This window comes from Polypterus senegalus, chromosome 12 (genome assembly GCF_016835505.1).
Source record: "Polypterus senegalus isolate Bchr_013 chromosome 12, ASM1683550v1, whole genome shotgun sequence".
Classification (NCBI taxonomy): Eukaryota; Metazoa; Chordata; class Cladistia; order Polypteriformes; family Polypteridae; genus Polypterus; species Polypterus senegalus.
This window is the reverse complement of record NC_053165.1, coordinates 3,628,334-3,652,904: the sequence shown is the minus strand read 5'-3', so window position 1 is coordinate 3,652,904 and position 24,571 is coordinate 3,628,334. Positions and strand designations below refer to the sequence as shown.

At 35.5% G+C, this 24,571-nt stretch overlaps 1 protein-coding gene across 1 annotated transcript in view; it reads left to right on the top strand.

Annotated features, from left to right (window-relative positions):
- suclg2 (succinate-CoA ligase GDP-forming subunit beta) overlaps window positions 1–24,571 on the top strand; it is a 145,106-nt gene that overhangs the window by 45,422 nt on the left and 75,113 nt on the right. The window contains exons 3-7 of the mRNA XM_039770849.1: window positions 8,362–8,461; window positions 15,780–15,870; window positions 16,808–16,960; window positions 19,126–19,215; window positions 19,571–19,667. Coding sequence (XP_039626783.1) covers window positions 8,362–8,461; window positions 15,780–15,870; window positions 16,808–16,960; window positions 19,126–19,215; window positions 19,571–19,667 — 531 coding nt within the window. The remainder of the gene's footprint in view (window positions 1–8,361; window positions 8,462–15,779; window positions 15,871–16,807; window positions 16,961–19,125; window positions 19,216–19,570; window positions 19,668–24,571) is intronic.

Here is a 24,571-nt window from a genome sequence, read left to right as displayed (position 1 = left end):
TAATGCTTAATAAGTGCCTTTCATTTCACATAAAATAATATGCAACTTTTTTCTATGAAATTTCCTAAACTGCACATCGTAATCACAAGGTTTGAAGCAGCATTTACCATTTCAAGAAAATTATTATTTTTACAAGATCTTCTTTTTTTTTTACAGCTGCATGCATTTTGGGCTGCAAAGTATGTTATTCCTTACCCTTTTAGTAAGTAAATACTATCTTCTGATGAAGTTTTTAGGATATATAATTCAAAATTCTACAAAGCAGAATATGAAAATGTTTATGTTTTACATGATGCTAATGCAGGGCTACTCCTAATGTGAAAGGCAATGTAATTCTTGTTAAGAATTCTTGGTTTACTGTTTTTTAAATAATCAGCTATGACAGTCATTTTTCAGCATGATATCCAGTATGAGTATAATATACTATTAAATGGAGAAACAAAACTTAAGGAAAAAAAGGGATTAAGTATTTATCTGGTAGGATATTTCAAAATGTGTTTTTTTTTTTTGTTATGGATTGCATAGCTGCCTGCCTTGCTTTAGAATTCCAAATGTAAAAGTAAGAATTGAAATCGGGGGAAGCATCTTTGAAGAACAGCTTCAAACCTTTTCTTAGGGAAATCGTCATAATGAAGTAAAGGAAAACTGGCTTGCAGGTGCAAGATGAATACGAAGTGCAAAGTATTAAACATGACACGCGTTAAGAAGTTCTCATCCAGGTGCATATTGAAAAGATTTCTGAAGTAAATACTTAATTGAAGTCTAAAAAGGGCTGCAAGTTAATGTAGTTGATCATGAATGTCAGTGTACTGCTTTCTTAAAGTATGCAATGAAAATCCTGGATACAATTCCTGCTTTGTGACAGTTGTTGTAAAGTTTGGCCTGTGACCTTGAACTGAAAAAGGAGTTTTGGAAAACTGGTGACTGTTTTGGTCCATTTACAGGTAACTAACAAATAATTTTGAGACTGTAAGCAGCATCCTTGTTTAGATCATTTCAAAACAGCTAACATGCTGATTGATTGTATTTAATTTGCAAATGTTATCCTTGTGCTAGACACCACTACAGGGGTTTAAGTGAGATGGCTTCATTAGTTCTGATTTCTGCTGAAACTTTGTGTTTAAGTTATAATACACTTTTGACTCCTTGTTTGCCATAGAGGGCAGTAAATAACAAGCGGGTTATATTTATAATTATGTAGTGGAAGAATGACTTGTTTTGTAGGTGATTATAAGGATTCGAAATTATCGTCTGGTGCCTAACAAATCAAAATGTAATTTTGCATGTTTGACACTAATGTAATATTGATGCAATATGCTCTCTATTACTTTAGTTCACAGAGCAGGTTTGGCTATATGGCTAACATTTTTTAAATCCTTTAAGCATGAGGCATTGAAAGTTGTTATTTTTTTCCTCATTTTTACCTTAAAAGATTAATTTTTTTGCAAGAGTTAAATTGTACTTTAATGTAATAACAGTAAAGCTAGGAAATGATTTTGTTTTTATTCATAGAATATTTGAGTTTGTTGTGAGTTCTGCAGTATGATAGATTATAAATATCAGAGTACGTGTTCAGAGTATACATTCCCTGGAATGCATTTTAAGCAGTAAATAAAATGGTTTCTGTGTCTTTGGCAATGACTGTTTTTAAAAATGAATGGATTGGAATGCTTTGCGGTGTTTTTCAGAGCTGAAAATTGTGTACTAAACAACAACAGTCTGCTAGAGAGGAGTTGCTGGTTTTAGGCATTTGCCTTTTGTCTGTGAAGTTATTTGTTTGCAGTGCTCAATAGTGTATGTGTGCATTTGCATACTTATTTCTTTGAAACTGTGAGGATGTTTGTTGCCTGCTAAGAAATACTGACATGCATTACTTCTGCACATTACACAGGAAAACCTCCACAGACTCACATTGCAGGCAGCCTTTTAATGATATTTGAGTTGGCATTTAAAGGGGTAGATGTTGCATTTTTCATGTTTATGTAAGACAAATCGGCAGTCATCATTTGCAGGTACATCTTTAGCCCATTCTTGTGCTTATGCTAATTGAGTCTTGATTTTTATTTATTCAGTCATGCGCAGAATCTTCATGTAACTTCCCTGAACTTGCTGATAGTTTGCAAAATAAATGCTCCATCATTGGTCACACTGCTTTGAATTTGATATGATGAAGATACAACCCCATTCCAGTTTATTTGATTTTTGGATCTCTGTTTGGTGGCAGGGTGACACAGTTGTAGAGCTGCTCCCTTGCAGTAAGGAGACTAGGGTTTGCATCCCAGTACTCCAGTTTTCTCCTGCACAGTACAAACACTTGCAGGTTAGGTGAACTGAAGATGCTTAATTGGCCATTGTGTGTGTGAGTGTGAGTGTGAGTGATGGACTGGCACCCTTCAGATGTTGTTCCTGCCTTGCACCCAATGATTGCTGAGATAGGATCTACAGTACCTGCCCCAAGACCCAGCTGTGGATAAGCAGGTTAGTAAAATGAAAGGAAGGATGGATCTGCATTGGGCTTTTCTTAAATGATGCATCAGACCATGATAAATACTTGTAGGTGCATGCCTAATTTTAGATGTCGGAGCGAAATGTGCCTTCTGAAGCATAGAAGATCTGTATCGGGTCAGTCAGACATGTTACATGCAAGTGTGGGAGTGCTTTACAAAATAGCATATCTAATGGCTCTTATTCCAAGAGAATGTTGCAATTGTCATGTTGCTGTTGGTTTATTCTTTTCAAATATCCTTGCTAAATAATTACTGAAAACAAGCTGAGACAATGTGATCATCCTAACATTATACTGCATACATACAGTATCTGCACAAGGTGGATTTGAATGTTCACATGCATGTTATAAAACACATGCTTACAATGCTGTTTGGTAACTTTTCTAATTGCTGTATGCAGAATGTGGTTATAGTACATCTATATCAGGGTGCTAAGCTTTTTTTTATTGTTAGCATTTTCTGTACATTTTATATTTGTGTGGTACTACTGGTCCATATAAATATCTTGATTCATTGAATACAAATAACCGTAAATGTCATTCATACTGGTATTGAGGTGGTAAGCATCGGGTCAGGTGCCTTTCAATGGCAGTAAATACAATAGCATGGTCAGACATCTGAGGAAGGTAATTGTGCTCAAGCCCTGTAGGTCTTCTGTGTCTTTCACTCTTTATTCCCAAGTTTTAAGCAGTACTGTATTTTCAGGCCATGTCATTCACACTATTATGGCTGAGGGACTTTTATACTAATACAAATGTTTATTACAGGGTGTTTGCATGCTTCTTTTCAACATTCCTACTGCTTTTATTATAGTGGAATGGTTACATACAAATATAAATTAAAAGAAGATGTTAGGATTTAGAAGATTCACAACCAGTTATAGAAAAAGTAACAAAATACAAAATGCTTTATGATGATCATGTGCAAGTCATCTTCATAACTCCTAAAATGTAAAGGTTTATTTCAAGCTTCATTCATGCAACAAATAATTATTTTTATATCCTTACTGTGCTGTCTCTTATGAATTGGAATCTTGGGAAAAAAAACACCTGCTCGGCATAATGAAAATTTAAAACAACAAAATACATAAGTATTATTTGTAGTTTTACTTTTGTAAGAGTGAACTGTCACAAGATGTCAGAGACCTAAATGTAATCATGAAGTTTACTTAATTACAATTATTTATATGTCTACACACTTCTCTATTTAAAATTGAATATCTTACTTGCACAGGCAGATGTTTTAAAACAACTTAACCTTTTTTTTTTTTGTAACTTAGCTTTTGCCTTTTGGGATCGGTCTGAATTCTAATGTACATAAAAAGTACGAAACAGCTGGGCTGGGTCTTAGAGAGCTGAACGTTTGGTAATTGAAATTAAAGGCCCTCTTCACTGCTTATTTTCTAAGGTCTACAAAGTGTTTGCTCACTTATAGCATATGTTACTAAGTGTACTTACACCAGTTTAATTCTAATTTTTTTTTTCTCCACGGGTTCAAATTTATAATTAATTGAGGGTCACACTCTGTAACCTGTTATTAACTTACTTAAGCTGACAGATTGTGAACTTGCTCAATACACAGCATTCTGTGTTATAATTAGGTCATGCTGTAATTAAGGAAATCTGTTGCAAAATAACTTGCTGGTTACAATTAAATGCTTGATGATGATACAGAGATTATAATACAGAAAAGACCAAAATGTGTGGCATCTGTCTATGAACTGAAATACTTCATGCAGCAGAAAGGTTTAAATTAAGTTTCTCTTTTCTTCTGTAGTCTAATAATAATTAGTCCTATATTATATAGTTCTACATATGGTGTTTGCCACAGTGTGATATGGCAAGGGATTATAATGCTAAGAAAAGATCTCTAGTGGAAAATGCTTGCTTTGTCTCTGTGTAAATCTCCATAAAGGGCTTTTATGTATGCTTACCATTTCTGACAAAGCATATTTTGTAGATAGCATATGTGGCATTTACATTCAGTCTGAAATAGTTATTTATTTATTTTAATGTGTAGTATAATTAATCTACAGTGTGCACCACTCTTAATTTGTTATGCTCCTTTTGATGATAATGCATCTGTCACTGCAATGTTTGCATTTTTAATACTTATTTCAATGTTGATTTATTATACTGTTCAGTTTGTATGTTTGATTCCCTATTTTAGTCATGTTTGCAATGTAAAGTGTATTATGCTGATTCATTGTGCAGTGGTGCTATACTAAAGATTGTTTGTTAATGCTGATGAATTCTTTGTGTGGGTACTTTGTCTTTTCATGTTCATAAAAGTTTGCATTCTTGCAGTGCATTATGGTCTGCATGCTTTTGACAGTTAAACTGTTTATCTTATTTACATATTGAGAAGTGTAGTGGGCCTTTGTATATGTTCAGAGCATCCATCCTTATTCATCATTAACCGTGAATGCAAACTTGGGATTTTCTCTCTGTATAAGTAACTTTAGTAGAGCTAAAGAAACTTTTGTTAAACTCCCAAGGATGTTACACGCTTTCTGCTGCAGACACTCCTTGGAGCTTTTTTTATGTACTGTTATGTTAGACATTACCCTCTCTGTCCTTGTGTCTCCAGTCACAGAATTCTAAGTACATCCATTTGCTGAACCAGCTTAATTCAGTGAGTGGATGTTTGTTTGTGAAGAGCACATATTTCCTACTTGTGGCGACTTAACCACTCTGCTCCTAGCTTCATTATGTTTTGCTCTGGTTCAACCATATCTATTTAAGAAAGATAACGATATTTTTCTTTTCAACCACAAATTTAACATTGTAAGTTTAAGGGCGTTTGTAGATATTATGTTAAATTCACTGTAGAATAGGGTTAGGTGAAGTATAAATAAGTTTACCATCTCTTGGATATTTCACGCAAATTGTACTTATAAATTTATTTGTACCAGTTGCACTTTTCACCTCCCCTGTATATACTGTAAGTAGGGGTGTGTGTATACATGTACATATTTGTGTAGATTACACACACACACACACACATATATATATATATATATATATATATATATATATATATATCTGAAATTGGTGGGGGAAAAAAAGTTCTTACACAATTTACAGCTATTTAATTTTACTCAACATCAAAATACTTTCCTTCAGCTACAATACACTGGTTCTAATGCTTCTTCACCTTACTGTGTCTAGTGCCTGCTGCAGTTTTTTCCTGGATTTTTAGCACAGTAACAAACCGTGTTCCATTCAGTCTCAATTTTAATTTCATGAGCGAAAAAAAGTCACAGGGAGTGAGATCTGATGAATGGAGATGATGTGAAGAAACAACCTTATTGATTTTGGTTGAAAACTCTTTGACAACACAGTGTGTGCAAGGTCCAAAATAAGGCTTTGTGTGTGCCACTGCACCAGACTTTTTTTTTTCCTGATGTTTTCCCATAGACTTCTCAGCATTTCACTGTATTTGTTAAGTCTGCTCATGGGAAGCAAACTCTTTATTAACAAGTCCGTTAATGTCAAAATATAAGATCATTGTTGTCTTTAGGTTCAATGTGACTTGATGTGCTTTTTTCGGCTTGTAGAAAAAGAAGTGCTGAAGTCATTCATACAAGCACAGAATAAATGTCAGAGATGCACATCTTGATCAACTCGGCACAATGCCACTTGGCAGACTGATTAAGAAGACTGTAGTTATGTAATATCTAGCAGCATATATGAAAATTACACTGCTCCCCTGAGCTGTTAACTGATTCTGGAGATTATTTGAGCTATGTGTGTATTTTTCTGTTTATGTATAATGTGGGTGTGTGTAAACTAATAGAAGGACAAAACACAAACACCTCATTACTGAAATAACAATAAGCAAATGGGAATAGCAGGCAAACATAATAGTATAATAGCAAAAACACCAGGAAAACTCTAATAGCGGTAAATAATAAGTAATTTGGAGGACTTTCAGTATCTTGTATGACCACCTCTTCCGGCTGCCACTGCTTGACACCTCTGGTACAGAGAGCCAATGAGTCTGTGAGTCTTGAAATATCTGTGAGATGTTATCCTATTCCCACAGAGGTTTAATAGGCAGGGTGACAAGTTTACAATGTGGTAAGCCTTTTTAGTACATCCATGGCCCCTTCCAGTGTCATTTCCACTGCCCCTAGAATCTATCTCTAGGCAGGAGACTGGCCTCCATGAGGACCATGAACACTATGCTAGAGCTTCCCCTACTAGCCACTGTGTCCCTGCCATTCCCAATTTAATATTGACTTAAAGTGCCAGAATACCATGGTAAGCCTTCCATTGGTGCCTCTTTTTGCTAGCTTCCTATCCTGTACAAATTATAATTTATTACAATTTTTTAACTTTAGAAATAACCAGACCTAAAATCGATGCTTTGTACTCAACTTGTTTGGTTTAAAACTTTAGTTTTGTTTATCAGTGTAGCTGGCATAATTTCAGATGTTAATGATTCACATTAGCCCCTTATATACACTCTTGCCTTCCCCTAATGTCACCAATGCTGGGGTGCAACCAAGGAGAGATTCACTAGTTCATCACATACATGTCAAACATCAAGTCTCTATGATTTCTGTGTTTGAAGAGTTTACCCTGGAATCGGACCACTTAGCCTGTTTAGAGCAGACAAATGCTGCTGTATAATAATGATTGTACTTTTGTGTAAAATGTGGTTCCCATACTGAAAGATGGTTTTGTTGAGTATACCACATTTCTACTCCAGATTCATGCCTTTGTGCAATTGTTGCCTCCAGTTTTCTTTGTTTGTAGTGATACTGCAGGTGGTTTATTAGGGGACTGGAATATTTTAGACTTGGGTTCAGGATATTCTTCTTTCTGAATGTTTTGCTCTTAATTCCATCTAAATATATGAATTTACCTAAACCAGTCTTTTTTCTTTCTGTTATTTTTAAGTGTTCTTACAGTCATTTATTTAAATGTAGTAGATCTTTTTTCTAAAACACCCTGCTAAAGGTATCAGTGTAATTGAGTAAATATCAGTCGTGGGACTGTTTGAATAAGTGTGACAGTGCTCATCACAAATTATGTCAAAATCAAGTGTGTTACAATCCCCAGGTTACAACATCTAAGTAGTTATATCATTTAGACCGAAATTCACCAAACGAGAGTCTTTAAATACTTAAACACATCCATCTGCTCTCTCACACATTCCAGAATGACCTGGTAATTTCCCAATCCCATGTAAGTAGGCAGGTATTCCGAAAGGTGAAAAAAAGGACAACAATTGACATTGTCACGGGCAATGGTGAAGTGCTGGGCTTATGTTAATACGTTTTTTTATACAAACATACAGTACTTTACAGTAGCTTGAAAAATAAAACTACAGATGTAAAGTAAAAATGCTAAGGAGATTGCTAGACACCTTCAGACGTCTAAGGACATATCTACAACATTTTTACTTCTTCTCAAAGTTGTACAAAGCTTGGCTTCTGATAACTGGCTTTTACTGTCTGCCTGTATTAAGTGTTCTTCACTACCACATGAAAGGGTCTGAGCACTGCTGAATTACCATAGCCATGAGGAAGACAATCCATTGCCTTATCTTGGTCTCGGCCTGTGACATGTTGAGTGGTGATGTTCATTTCCCCAACTTTGGAGGGATGCATATGTTAAAGGGGCTTATTATTTAAGTTTTTATAAACTACATAAGAAATACATCTTAAATGTAGTGGTAAGTAGCTTAGCACCTATTTGACATGCATCCATAAATAACAAATTGAAATTATGTAAATACTTTTTATAAAAGCTGTATTTAAAGGGTTTGTGTCAAAAGAAAATGTTTTGAGCATTAGCTTCAAATTGGGCTTGTAAAACTAATTATGCTTCCTTTTCTTTTGCAGAGGCAAAGGAAATAGTTTTAAAGGCTCAGATCCTTGCTGGCGGAAGAGGCAAAGGGGTTTTTGACAGTGGCCTCAAAGGAGGTGTTCATTTAACAAAAGAGTAAGTTTTTTACATTCATTAGAAGAAAAGAAAATACTATTTATTATGTTTCATTCTCTTTATGATAAACTTACCAAAGAGGCCAAAAATGAGCTGGTGATTTGCAGGAGCACTTATGATGCTTTTAAAGCAGGTCTTTTTGGTTATATTAGCAACTTGAGAACCTTAACTTCATTTGTATTAGCTGGATCTTGGGGAAAAATGCTAATTATTTTTAGGCCATGTAGACAATACTTGATATTATTCTCTGATATGTTTTTATTGAATAGATCAAATGTGAGCTGTGAAGGTCAAAATCAATTAACCTTCTGAAGCCTCATCAAAGCATTATGTATTAAGATGCATTGTTCAAAATATAACATTTTATTTAAGAATGTAACAACTGCAAGAGAGAGGTTGCATTAACTTACTAATACCTTTATAAAAAATCTCAGGGTGCTTCATTAGTTATTACTGAAGTGGCCCAGCTCAAAAAACCAGAGATTTATTGCTGTCCCAACTGCTGCCTTTTTGGAGATTCCACATTCTTTCCTCCCATCACCCAAAGGAGTTCTTATTAGTTTAGTTATTTCTGTAAATTTGCCCAGTTGTAGGACTGTACATGAGTGTGCCCTGTGTTTGACTAATTCTTGGTTAATTAGTACCTTATGCTCCCGGCATCCCATTATTAGAATAAATAAAATTATTTGTAATTAAATTATTTTATGTAAATTATATTAAAGTGGACATTGCAGTTGAGTAAGTTACGCATCAGCAAGATATTCAAAAGTACATCTCATTCAAGTCAAATCAAATGCCCCCCCTCACCTTCACTCCACTACCTATTTAGAGAACAAAGAAATAATACAAAGAGATCGCTCACATATACAGAGAGACATCCAAAGGGTTAAAAGAGGGTTAGCGTGCTGAATTAAAGGAATACTCCACCCAAAAAATATTTTTAAAATGCCACGTATCCCATATAATTTGCAGTAATGACTGAGATTTTTACTAAAATATTGTTAAATAAATCACTTCCAGAAATAGCTCCCATGAACTAAAGTGGATTGTGCACAGGCATCCATTAGAATCTGAATTAAAAACCCACCTCCCCCCTTATTTATTGGTCTCTAGTGCAGCCCAGCCCAGACGCAGTTTATTAATTGGCTAACATTGTGCCTCAAATGATATCGACTGTGCAAAGTTCATTGAAAGACATGTGTAACTAAAGATTAAAAGTTAAAGAAAAGTGACTGAAAACATTATCAGGAAGAGGATATGCCTCAGACTGGTGTATATCAACAAGCAGAAGGTCTTTTCACCCGTCCAGTTTCACAGACCACAACTAAGTAATCCCAAGGTAGTCTAATTGTGCATATGAATGTAAATATAACAATGAAGAGTGTGTCTACAATTCAAATACTTGTTCACATCTGAGAGCATTCTGTTTCAATCCATCCTAAAGTGACACATTTAACAATATTTTTAGTAAGATTACATCTGTTCGGGATTTTATTTTTTTTTATGACTAGTTGACTTCACGCATGGATTATGTGACGTGAGAAAAGTGAGATTTTTTTTTTTAGCATGGACATTTTTGATGTTTTTTTTTTTTGCTGTTGTCCAGCGTTGGTCGCTATAGACATAAACTTTTTTTATCTCCATTCTTCATGAATACATGAGATAAAATTTTTTCTTGGCTATCACTACAAGCCACATAAGGTATGTAACATATTAAAAAAATGTTATTGTTTGGGTGAAGTATTTCTTTAATTTACTTGATTGGTTGAGGAAAATGTTAATAAATGTTACCAAATTTGAAATAACTTGTACAATTTACCTCATAAAGTAAGTCTGCTTTTTCCAAAAGTAAAAAAAATTAAATGTTATGACATATGAATTTGGATTCTTCCAGTTAAGTAACATACTACAAGTGAAGCCTTAAGTTATGGCGATGATTGTTCATTAAGCAATGATGTCCATCAGGTGTTATTATCATACAGAGCTTTTAATGGATTAGGGATCACTGCCTGATAAATAGGCAGAGAGTATGTTCTAAAAGTCTGAGTTATGAGCACACTCAAAATTATGACCCAGTAAGACAGTTGTCTGATTAAATTACTCACATTTAGGTTCTTGACCTGGGTACGTTTTAGGTAGTATGTGGATATGGATGGTGCCATCGTGTTTTCTCAGCTAGTCTTTATATTTGTATGACTTTTCAGAAAGAAAACTAACGTGATTGATTGTATGTATTATCACATCTCGGGCATTTCAGACTGTTTGTTATTTTGTAATTCTTGGCTTTGCTGCTTTAGCCTTAGTTTTCCAGATTTGTTACCTCACTCTTACTTTCCTGGAATTTTCATGTTAATGTACTGTATAATTCATTGCACATTAATATAATGCCTTACTTTACACATCAACACCAATTAAATTCTTTCACAAAGATCATTGTTATAGCTTTTTTTCCCAACTCTCCCACTCCACAGTTTCAAATTACCTGTCGGTACCATTATGCGTGCAAAAAAAAAAAAAAAGTCTGAACCTGTATTTTACCATTACAGTCTCGGGATCCTAAAAAGTTTCAACAGGTGGTACATTTTTATGCTTATAAATGAACACAAAGTATGATATGTATATGAATTTGGAAGGTGAAACATGACTAGTTTTATTAAACCTACCTTACAGAATATTTTCCTGTCTTGGTGTGAATGTTCCTTGAAGTGTCTTCAGCTCCCTGTAACTGTTAACATCAAAAATTATTTTAGGAAATTGCAATGAGGAAAGTGCTATTGCAAGCTAGAGCTCTCAGTTTGTTGGTGAACTACATAGAGCTGGCGAATTCCTGGGGAACATGGTGAAGCAAAGAATAAATGTAATTGGCCTTGAATTTTCTTAGTTGGATCTCTTTGCAAGTGGTACTTCAGATTCATTTGATTGCCTAAATTAGATCAAATCAGTTATTTGTCAACAGATACCCTACAGTCTGAAAGTGCCTTACAAGTAATCAGCCCCTGGTGCTCTGGTTGCTCTAGTAGCACTAACAAGGATATTCTTCCCTTAGCTATGACTTCTGTTTGTGTACCACTGAAGACTAAAAGAACATTCTAAGGAGGCCAGAAACAATGAAATATGCTCACAAATCACAGTACAGTATAATTACTTTTCAGCTCTGTTAACACCAGGGTGGTTTCCTTACCTCAGACTTTTTTTCTTGTTGGTGCTCAAGTCAATGGACATAATTTTCTAGGTAGTATCTTGGAATTATACACCAGATAGAGTATCAGTAGCGCAATACAGGGTGCGCACAAAGTCTGTATACCCCTATCTTTTGGAGGATTTTGAAAGCTGAAGGTTACCTCTTAGGAGTCCAAAACATCTGTATGGGTCCCTCCATGATCTCTGTATAGCCGAATGCGCCGCCAAGTTCTCCTGCTCATGTTCTGCAACATTTGTGGGGTGAATTTCTGGAACGCTGCGCGAACCCCATGTTTCAGTTCATCGTTCGATGAATAACGGCGCTTCCGCACATCTTCTTTGAAAAACCCCCAGAGTGCATTATCTGGTGTTGTGAGATCAGGGTTTCTCGGAAGCCACAGAAGAGGAGCGGGATTGTTGTTTGATCCTCGTCCGATCCAACGATTCCCAAAAACTTCGTTGAGGCAATCACGCATGGTGATTTCGAAATGGGCAGGTGCCCCGTCTTGTTGAAACCAAACACTGTCAAGGACACACTGGTTTCTCAGTTGCGGGATGAGCCAGCCATTCAGCATTTCCAGATAAACAAATGCTGTGCTGTCATTCTGGCCCAGATCATCACGTGTGGCGGGTTATGCTCAATTTCTTCAAAGAAATGTGGATTTTCTTTTCCCCAGAAAAACATGTTTTAATTGCGGGAGCTGTGATAAATCACGCACTCATCAGAGAACATAACCTTTTCCTTCTCAGCATTTGTTGGAAATTGGTGCAGCATCAGATCACGAGCTTCCTGATGTCTGTCCAAGTCGGCATCTGATAACTCGTTAATGTGCAATGGACGCCAATATTTCATTTGCAAGTCCTGTTTGATGTGTTTTCGCATTGTCGATTCCGCTATTCCCAACTCAGCAGCATGTTTACGAGTGGATTTCATTGGGGATCGTTGGACAGACTCTGGCGCATCTGCACACGTTTCATGCCTTGTGGATGATCTTCCACTTTGCGGTGCATCTCGAACGCTGCCCTTTGCAAAAGCCTTTTTCTCCCACTGCAACAACGTCCTCTTCGTCGGCTATGCCTTCCCAAAACGCACAACAAAGTCATCCATGACATTTTTGATTGATTTCCCAGTAACAGGCCGCTCATGAACCCACACAGTGACCACCAAATGCTCCTCGATCGTGAAAACACTTGTGTCACCCATCGCTTCGTCTTTGAATGATCGGCATGTTGTTGCGATTTCTTGAGCGGCAGCAGGTGGCAGCACCAGACAGGATGTCGGAAACACACTTCGAAATACCAGGAAGACTTGGGCTGATATCCACAGGAACCAAATTGTCATGGTTATTCCTGTAAATGCTCCTAAAGATAGGGGTATACGGACTTTGTGCGCACCCTGTATATAGTCTTCACATATCCCCCATTGATTTATATTCATTTTTACAGCATAATAATATACATAATTCTCTAAATCCTTTTCAAGATTTACTTTCAATAGGTTAGTGTTGATTATTTTGTATTTATGATTAATATTAAGTTACTGTAAATTAATATTATATGTGGAAATTTACACTTGTCTTCATTGAATTATACTTTCCAGGTCGTTGGCTGTTTCAAAAGATTGTCTTAAGTCTTTCCAAATTCTTGTTGCTCAGTATTTTTTGTCCCTCCAGTGTCCTTGTCATTGAAAGATTTCATAAGGTTACTTGCTATATCAATGTCATTAATATGAAGTAGACAGAGTAATGATTCTTGGACTGACCCCTGAGGGGCTCCACTGATGTCCTCACCCTATTCTTTTGTCATCTGTACTCTTTGCCTCCAGCATTTTAGGGAGCTTACACTAAAATTGCTAAATAAAAAAGAAAACTACTGTAGAAGAAAGAGATTTTTGATTTAGCTCAAGATAAAAAGTGCTGTCACTTTCATTGTGAGGTATTTTAACGACGTATTGCTGTAAGTCTGATGAAGTCCTAGTCATGTTTCTTGACACACTTCTGCTGGCTGAAAGTCTTTAGTGCCAGTTTGCCACAGAACATGAGCAGCATTGTTCATTTTGGCACAAAATGAACAAATTACTCCACCTGACCACTATATTGATGCACTCTCGCTGCCCCCCATCCCCAACCCCATCAATACACTCAACTAGTGGAGAATCATCTAAGAATTTGCTGTTATAGTCCAAGGTGTATAGTCTAGAGGCACTTTTAAAGGCTTTAAGTACTTTGCAAAGCACTATTTATCTTCCAGATACTCTATTGCACCTGCTGACACCATGCTGTCAACTTTTACTCTCCTTTATTCATCAGTTCATTTTTGTTCTTTAAGGTTTTTGAAGTGTTTTATCTCATACATTGACTACTTTTTATTTACCTTCTGCTGTTAGTTTGAATCCCAATGAATTGTGTGTTCCAGAAGCTGTATCAGGTATTGATTGCTTGATTGATTGATTTGTGTGCATAGATTCACTTAAAAGAGTACATAAAACGCTTCTGGCCAAAGACACAACTTTGTAATGAACATGACATTTTTGACCATTTCAAAACAGATTCTTACACACAGGCGTTTTTCAGAGGAATAAGTATTGCAATTGCAGGTTGTCTCTTTTTTATTGACAACATAATATAGATAGCAGCTTGTGTTTCACTGTAAAAACAACAAAACAGACAGATCAGTGATAGAAGCAGCAACCCCAGAGATTACAAGCTGATAAAACAGATGTTTTAAATTGTCGCAGATATGGTTTCATGGCAGCACAGTGATTCATCAAATAAAAGATTGCTAGTCTCACCTTAGATAACTGTTTGTAGAAAATGGGTGCTCTTCATTCCCTTTGGAATTGTGCTGATGACAAATGCAGCATTGAACTTTACAAACTAACAGCAGGTGCCAAAACCGCAGTTCTGTCTGCAGTCTCATAAACTAAGCACACTGTGAACTTTTTGTATTTTTGTAATTCTGAGTGTGTTCTGGATTTACTGCCATTGCACATCTTGGATATGCAGCTACAGAACATGAGTGCAATTTTATCAGTCATGAGTGAACATGTATCTTCAGAATTAAGAAATAGACAAAATTTAACTCCATAATGAAAATAAACAATACTGTAATTTTTGGCTTGAATCCATTATGAATTTTTAAAGTTTCTTCTTGTTAGTTTTGTTAAATGTTTTCTGATTATGTATTCTTTGAATGACACTAAATAAAATAAGGATTGATTATTATATTTTGGCTATTATGCCTGGTAGAGTATTGAAGGTGGGGTCATAATAAAATTCTGTCATCCTGCATGTGTTATGCTATGGAAAAACTCTTAAATTGCCCCAGAAATTGCACTTAGGGCTACCAGGATGGGCCTGACCTCTGCTAATTTAAGATGGGTGGACAATGGATGGGTGCTTTGTAAACTGATCGTGACATGGGCAGCTTTTGTGACAAAAATGTTAGGCATTTGTAAGGGAACATGAGACAGTTGCTTTTGGGTAGAATGGTAATGTTACAGTATGTCTGCTGTTTCAGAGTCCCAGGTATCTGCCATTAGTATTTGATGGACTGCCATGAAGGGTTTTCATTGGTCCACTGCAGTTTTTAATGCTTTCTTGGAAACCAAGAAAAAGTGATTCCAAATCCTTTAGTAATCAAAAGAATCCTGTTGTAGACAAATAACTCGCATCTGTCTTTCAACAGCTGTCACCACCATTACCTGATTATCTACCAACTGTCAATATGGATTTTGTACACTGATAGATGGGGCTCAGGTAACTCCATATTTATTGGTTATCAACCCAGTGCATTGCTGTAAAGACCATTGGCTTCTTCTGATATGAGCAACCCCGCTCTGCATTCCTCCTGACAGGAGCTCATCATAGACTTTTGTGTTGTACATCTAGCTTTGCTTTACTTATCAGGAGTCTGCTCCAGATGCTTTGGAGTAGACAATCTCCATTCCTTTTGCTTGCAGATTTTCAACTTTCAAATGTTATTGGCAGATGTGAAGTTTTTAAGCAGCAGTACCAGCATGTTGTTGTTTTTTTTTTTGCATAATTCACAAGTAGAAAGAGCAATAGTGATGAAATGCAAAGGTTCCAAAAACTATACTGCATAAAAACTTGAAATAAATGTTCTTTTTGTTTTGCAGCCCTGTGGTTGTTGGTGAACTCGCAAATAAGATGTTGGGGTTTAGTCTTACGACAAAGCAGACCCCAAAAGAAGGGGTTAAAGTAAAAAAGGTAATGTGACTCCTGGAGTGAAAAAAGCATGAACAGTGATTTAGTTATCATTTATTTGCACCTTCCTTATTTTCTCTGCTATTGCAAATTTCTGACACTGGAATAAATGCAATATTCAAAAATGAAACACATTACATGTAATAACATTATAAAATATGTGTAGTACATAAGAGTATTGAAATGCATACACTACTTTCAGGTTATGATTAAGTAATCACCTTGTAATAAATTCGGAGTATGCTAAAGACATGTTTTCAGATGACGTTAGCCCTTTGCCAGCTTATTATGTAACTTGCCAAGTGCCCTCCAGAAATGCTAAACACTTGGAAATATATGTATTGACATAATGAAATATATTTGGTTTATGTAAAAGTATATGTTGTCTATTGTGTTTTAAATACTATGGCATATTAACACATTTTTGTTATGACAGAGATGAATCAGTAGCAAAATTAAAGAAGGACCAGAAGAAAAGTATGAGAACAAAGCTAGAGTCAAAACCCCAGTATTCAAAATAATTGACATCAAGGCCAAAACATTAAAGAAAAATTGAGGTCAGAATTCAGAGTGAAAATATAAAAAATAATAATAAATAAATGGCTTTCAGAAAGAATTTTGTAGCAAAAAGTTTTCTGCAATCTTAAATAGGAGAAAGGTCGTCAAGGAAACCTCCCTGAGCCACACCTCCAGCAAGTTAGGTGGCAAGTTTAGGATCTGCTCAGCTGACATCAAATATGGGTCCCTCATACTAGTAATATGTACACTCATATCTGTGCTAGATAGCATTGTTAGATAATTCAATTTAATCTTTTTTAATCCACAAATAATACTTTTTTTGTAGAAGAGTCACATAATATTGTTGCTGACTTTTCCACCTCACTCTTTTTCATGACTTCAGAATAAAGCAGATCTAAGTCTTGTCAGTTGTCTTTTGTAGGTGATGGTTGCAGAAGCTTTGGACATTTCCAGAGAGACCTATTTTGCCATCCTAATGGACAGAGCTTGCAATGGTCCAGTAATGGTTGGAAGTCCCCAAGGTGGAGTGGATATTGAAGAGGTGGCAGCCAGTACACCAGAGCTCATTTTTAAGGTAACATTTTTGTTTTATAATTATTAATTTTTTGTTTTTATTTAATTAAAATAACTTGGAAGTCACCAGATTATGAAGAGGAATGACAGTGGTTTGAAGTGAAATGCATATTTTGAGGCAAAGGTTCATTCATCAATACAAAAGATAGTTATTACTTATAAAATAGTATAGATTAACTTAGAAATAGTCGAGGAAGGCAACAATACAAATAGGAAGAAATAATAACTTTTTGTCTTTTTGTTACTGGTAAGGTAAGAACTGGATGTTAACCTAAATTTTAATGTTGAAACTACAACAGTATAATAAACATTCTGATGAGTGGCCTTAGCACAGCTAAAAAAGTGTCTGGCAGGATTAGTGGAGCATCTCACTGATTTAATGTGCAATGTACATTTTATTTAACTTTTTTCCTATATAAGGTCTTTATCATCTGCAAAACACACCTTCGGGTTATTAAAGACAAAATGATAAAAGTTTTTATATTGGTTAGCGATATAAATGTGTACAGTGAAGGCAATTTGTTATGAACCTTTACAGAGCCTTCTGCAGCAGAGGTTATTTTTAAACTGGTTAAACTCTGTAAATGCAAGGAATCTTAGTCAGGCTGATACAGTGTAAATCATGCATGACTTGTTAGTAGGGCTTTCACCTTCATATCTAAACATTGAATGCATTCAAAAAAGTATTACAGTTCCCAAAACACTCTATGAGACATTACAGGATTTTTTAATTTGCCCTCAAATTTGGATGTTATTTTGAATAACATTCTTTAAAAGCCTTTTTCTTTTAAGGTTGGATAACTTCAGTTGTTCTCAGACAAGTGCACAGGTTTCTGTAAAACAAGATCATCAGCCTTTTCCTTTTCTTATATGAGCGGTTCAGTAACGTTGAATTATGGTTTAGTTTGAACCTTCCTGTCATCTGGAGAATGGCCTATGCTATTCATCCATCCATCCATCCATCCATCCACTGGACCAACTTAATTTAATTAAAGGCTGCAAGAATCTAAAGCCTGTCATGGTAGATTTGAGCACAGAGCAGAAAGTAAACCTGATTAAAGAACTGATAACTAATCTGGAAGTAGCTTTCTGCTGTTCCACATGTACAAAATGACTTTACTATGCAATTACAAAAAGATGCAAGAAGCATCTGCCTAACATGATGGATCCTTTTTACAAGTCATACACATTATGGCGATTCGACTTTTTGCAGAAGAAGCCCAATCGACTTCACTGAAGTTTTAAGCAAAAATGTTTAACACACTATCATTAACTACTTTATTTTAAATGGTCATCGATTTTCAGCTGCTAAAGGCCAGTTATGTCACTGCTGATGTGTCTTTTATAAAATTTTAAGCACATAGCGGTGAGTCTAAACCATGTAGTGATCAGCAATCCATGTGTCAGAACTGCACTGTGTACTGCTATGTAGTATTGAGCACATTTATCGTTGACCTCCTCAGGAGTGCACATCTTCCTTATTAAGAATAAGTCTCCTTTTAACAGGTTTTGCTTGTTTAACATCCATGCCACACCCTGAAGAATATATGAAAGCTTAATGAATTCTAAACTGTGAAAGCAATATGTTAATGGTCTGCTTGCTATTGCTATACATTGTAAGATACATGTAACCACCAGAGTTTTCGACCCTTATTCAAATATATTTGAATGATGATGCATTTGTAATATATATTTAAATCTTGATTGTTAGCTAGGTGACAGTCATACTGTTTAATATTCTTTAGGCTCTAAAATATATTTAGCTGATTTAGTGAACTTTTCCTTCACAATTCTTATAAGATTTTAGAACCTTAAAATACTCATAGAAGTATTTTGATGTGCATTGTAATATCTTGAAATTTTAATTGCAGTGAGAGTGAATCTCAAGGCTAATTTGATTTATTTTAATAATTCAGTCCATCACTGCTAGTTTATACTGTACAAGCCGGAGCTTACTGCTGTGCTTTGTCCCTCTTGAGTAGGTGTTATAGGGATGATCTGTAGATGATTTAGCAATTATAAAGTCATTCTCTAGGCAATGGTTTGAGGTGGAAAAATGATAAGTGACGGATTGCCACCATGTAATTACAGCTTTTTGAATTAATACAAAGTCTGTCTTTATTGTTATAAAACTCAAGTTTGACGTTTTCTTTTTGGGTTTACCAGGAAGTAATAGATATCTTTGAGGGGGTAACAGATGTTCAGGCGGTTCGAATGGCTGCTAATCTTGGATTTAAAGGCCATTTACAGAAACAGGTGAGAAATACTGTAATTCATATGTTTGCATTTTATTAAATCTAAATTGCATTTTGTAGTTCCCCTATACTTTATTAGTGGTAATATTGCTCTTAGACTGCATATTTTTTAGTTTACACAATTATTACATTTTGCTAAGCTTTCTTGCTGGATTTGTTGGCTTTTGACTTTGATAAGCTATCACAAGTTTCTGCAATTGCTTGATTAAATAACACACACTTATCACTTTAAAAACTAAAGCAAACTGCCTTTAAAACTGCTTGCTGGTTTCGTTTGTATGGTAAGCAGTGTACAAGCAAATTACTATATTTAATAGTAAAAGTTAACTTTTATGCATTTTCTTTTGTAAATTTAGGCAGCAGATCAGATTAAAAAGCTTTATGATTTGTTTTTGAAAGTCGATGCTACACAAGTTGAAGTAAACCCTTTTGGAGAAACACCAGAAGGACAAGGTAAGACATGAGTAAAGACCCACAAGGATCTTGGAAGTATCAGATATTCCTGTTGCAATTTCAGCCTATGTTTCTTCAAGGCTACAGCACGTATCACAGTTGTTTAAATAGTGTTTTACTTTTTAAGACTGTCCTAACTTGCAGAATGAAATATTGTTCTCTTAAATTTTAAGTGGTTTCTGAACCATTTTGATTTGTGAATATATATAAAGAAACATTCCAAACAAAATTCATTTGGTGGAAAGACATGCAAAACCCCAAGCCAATGATCACATATAGATGATGAGTTATATTTTCATCATGTTTTATTATGAAATTAGTTGTCAGTATTTTCTATGGTGCCAGCAGCCAACTGATAAAACAAAAAAATTACACGATTTAGTTTGTTCTGTTCTGTACCACATCAAATTCTGTGTTATTTTGTAAGCTTTCTTTCAGTTTAAAGAAGTATTCAGGTTTGATATAAACATTTCTGCTACGTTATTATTATTATCATCATCATCATCATCCTGGAAGTGCCTCATTACAGATGTAAGAATTACAATCTATCATTGATTTGCGGAATTCAGTCTCACATAGATTAAATGGCTGGAGTGGTGGATTGAGTGATCTCTCACTTTCTTCTCTACATGGTCATTGTTTCCCTCCCATTGGGTCATCCAATAATAACTAAATGTTAAATGTCAGTGAAATGCAGCTGTAATTAGAAGGCGGTGCGTTGCAGTCTATGAAGGATAGTAGAACAGAGTACTTATATCTATTTAAATTAAATTACAGTTTTCTGCTTAAGACACATTTTAAACCATTCTTCTGCTTTTACTTCAATGTTTGACCTTTAGGACCAATACAATACAATACAGTTTATTTTTGTATAGCCCAAAATCACACAGGAAGTGCCGCAATGGGCTTTAACAGGCCCTGCCTCTTGACAGCCCCCCAGCTTTGACTCTCTAAGACGACGAGGAAAAACTCCCAAAAAAAACCTTGTAGGGAAAAATGGAAGAAACCTCGGGAAAGGCAGTTCAAAGAGAGACCCCTTTCCAGGTAGGTTGGGCGTGCAGTGAGTGTCAAAAGAAAGGGGTCAATACAATACAATACACAGAACAGAACAAATCCTTAATACAGCATAATAATAAAAATTTTAGAAGTATGGAGCAGAATTTAACAGTAGATGATATCACATAATAAGATTTGGATATTTTTAGAGTCCTGGAGACCTCATCCATCAAGCTGCCTCCCCATTTGGCCATTCCACGGCTGAAACGTTGCTTGGCCAGCCAATCCGATGAAAGGACCCCTTTTTCCCATGATTCCTGTGATCCTCCATCAAGAATGACTTTACCACAGACAGGCAAACAACTTGTCAGGTGGGCCGTGGCACCAATTGCCACATTTGAGTTCCGAGAACAGAAACCGAATAGGTGAGGGTTAGTAACAAATTATACCAATCATGTTACTTATGTTTTAGTGCTAATTACTAACAACAGAGATGCAGTATGCACAGTTAATCAGCAGCTCTAGTCAGAATATGCTAAACTGAAGTAGCGAGTCTTCAGCCGAGATTTAAAGGCTGGGACCGAAGGGGCATCTCTTATAGAAGCAGGAAGACCATTCCACAGTTTAGGGGCCCTGTAACTAAAAGCTCGACCTCCCACTGTAAATTTATTACCAAATCCCACACCATATACAATTTAACTTTACTCAGAAACCTACAATGCCATCATTTAAAATATAAGACTTTTCTACCTCAAAATAGCTTTCTAAGAAATAAAGGCTGTCTTAATCATTCACGTGACATTTATGGGTGGAAACCATCCTCGAGCCAATATATCATATTCTGTAATAGACTTGTGTCCTCTACCGGGTGTGCTACAGTATTGCAGATGTTACTGCCTGATTAAGCAATCTGTCCCCTATGGCTTCAGTTGTCAAGAAGAGGAAATGGAAATGGATAAAGCAGTAAGCTTAGAGAAAAGAAGCAGGCATGGAAGATTAAATGAAGAACCTCATAAATGATATTATCTCTTATGTATTACAGAGTAGAAGCCTCCAGTTTCTTAGTGTCATTTTGATTAAGTGATGTATGTATGTATATATATGTGTGTATATGTATGTATGTGTATGTATGTCTATATATATATATATATATATATATATATATATATATATATATATATACTTTATATATATATATATATATATATACTTTATATATATACTTTATATGTATGTATGTTTGTGAGTAAGGTCACCCTAAATAACTGAGAGGTCCAGTGGTTGTCCAAAATGGAATTTGCCAATGTAAATTTTAAGGCTAAATCTTAGCAGGTTTTCTCTTTTCTTTTTTTTCTGCTTTACTCTAGGAAAATGCTAAAGAAATTGTATTTTTAAAGCTTCCTGACTTCTTACTATTTTCTAGTTTAATTGAATGTTGAAGACTTATTCTGTCAAGTTTTCACCTTTGGCAGACAAGGCATAATTTCTTCTTTGCAAATATGCAGGAATCACTCCTGAAGTTACTTTAAAGTAAAATACTCAACGGTAGGGCTTGAAAGTGTAGTTATTTTAGGTAATGTGGCATGTTTCAACATTTAGTCAAAGGCTGTCAGGTGGTTTATTGCTGTGGGGTTATGATTAGCATTTATGTTGTTATTGCAGAATTCTTGTCAGGTTGAATATGGTTCAGAATTTACAATGTCTTTATACTCCCCTGGCTTTAATAGTATCTTGGCAGGGTCAAAGAGCTTTGAACAGTTAAATATGTCTTGTCAGAAATTTAAGTGGAACAAACACAGTTATCCTAATTGTTGTACTTGCCAGTTAAAACATGTGAATGCTTGTGTACAGTGAGGTGTACTGTAGGTACCCATCGCTAGATTTTTAGTAGATATCGTTTTCACTCTCACATTATTTTTCTGACAGATTTTCTTATTACATTTTTTTTAAGTTTTATAACAGTTTTGTTTTTTTTAAGAGTGACTGCCAAAAGTGCTTCAGGAGTACCAGCTCTGTAACATAGTGGTGTTTTGGCCCATGTGGGCAAAGATGGGTATGCCTTTCTTTTGTTTTTGAGCCACTGTAATATTATATGAAGCTGTTGCCTGAGGCCTGAGCTTTATTTTCATTTTAATGAAAGAGTCTGTCCTCAGAAAAAACTCTGGTGACAATCATCAAAATTTCATTTTCTAGCAGGAACGTACTTATATGGAAAGGTGTTTCTGAAGGGGGATGCTGTGTTGTAAATTACTGAAACATCTGTACTCTATTACGTTAGGTAACTACTTACTCTTCTAGCTTTCTGTTAAATGACTTGAACTTCCCTGGTAGACATTTTATAGCTTCCAGTCATTAATAGCTAATGTCTTGCTGGAAATGGCTGTGGCCAGAACACTATATTTCATTGGCAGGTTTATAGATCAGGATACGAGTGAAATCTAGTTACAGAATGAAAATGAAGAATAGCCGTGTGAACATCACAACATTATAGCAACTGAAAGTGACATATCCAGGTGTTTAGTTGTATAGGTGTTTGTGGTAGTAATTTTAGCACCGGCTTAGTGGCAGTCATTTTTTTTATTTTTTTAAATGACCTCACTGCATTGAGCTCAGTTTGATTCTTGCTTGCAGAGCATTCCATGTACCAAATGCAGGCATATCTGTATTATACGTATTTATTATAAGCCCTTGCCAAACAATACATACAAAGTTCCAGTATTATAACTTTGGGAAATACATTCCCCAACTCTAAGAGCAATGTATAAATAAGCAGCAGAAAGAATAGGCAAGAATTTAAATTTGTTGATACAATTGAATAGTCTTATCGATGTGCTATTGGGTTGATTAATGATTTTCTGATGTCTTAATTATTAGTGTTCCCTGTGATGAGCTAGTATATCATTGTGAGAATTGTTCTACCTCACGGCCTTTGGTCCCAAAGATAAGCTTTGAGTAAATGTTCAAATTCCTTCCCAAGGTCTCCTTCCACTCTAAATAGAGCAGGAAGTTTGCATTTCATCTAGGTGATATAGTGTCCCTATGAGTTACCGTAGAAATCTGAAGTGCAAAAGAACAAGTCAGTTTTACCACTAAATAATTAAGAGGAGCATCATTGAAAATAGACTTTTAATAGTAACAGTATTTGGACATTATGCACTCTTTTCTGGATTATTGTAAAACAAGGTATTGTTTTTCCTTCAGCTTTGCAAAGTATTGACGGGTTAATCTACGTCTATACAAATAAATGCTGTAATGTCCTCCCTTAACAGCTGGGAATGTAATTGTGGTTATTTCAGACACCCCCAACATATATTCACTGGTATTCACTCTAATTAGGAAAAAAATATATTTAGGAAACTAAAAGTTCTTTGGGTGATTTAGTGCAATTATTAGATTAACACATTCCAGTTTTTTTTTTTTAAATCTCATGCAAATGTAACCTACATTTAAAGTAAATTTGAATTCTGTATCTTGCAGGAATGTTAAATAATTTTTTGAGATGTGAGGATGGGTAGGCACTGCAGTGGACTGATACCCTCAACATTGTTTAATGTCTTGGACTTCACACTGCTTGGATAGGCTTCATTGGTGAAACCTTGAATTAGATTAAATTAAGGGCATATCACATTTGATGACAATTTTCAGTTAAAGCCTGCATTTACATAATCTTAGAGAGTCGAGTGTAGTTGGCTACATGCTGCCATGAAAGCCAGCCATGTGCTCTGACACACCCAGCGACTCGCTCCAGCTAGTTCCCATCTTTCTTCATCAAAATCAACTGGGTTTAGTTTTGTTTTTAGTTGTAGAGGCAGGCTCTGTATGCTTGAGAGCTGATAACCTATAAATGTTCATCCAGAAGTACAATATATATGTGTAATGCAGCAACAATGAATTTTTGCAACACAGGT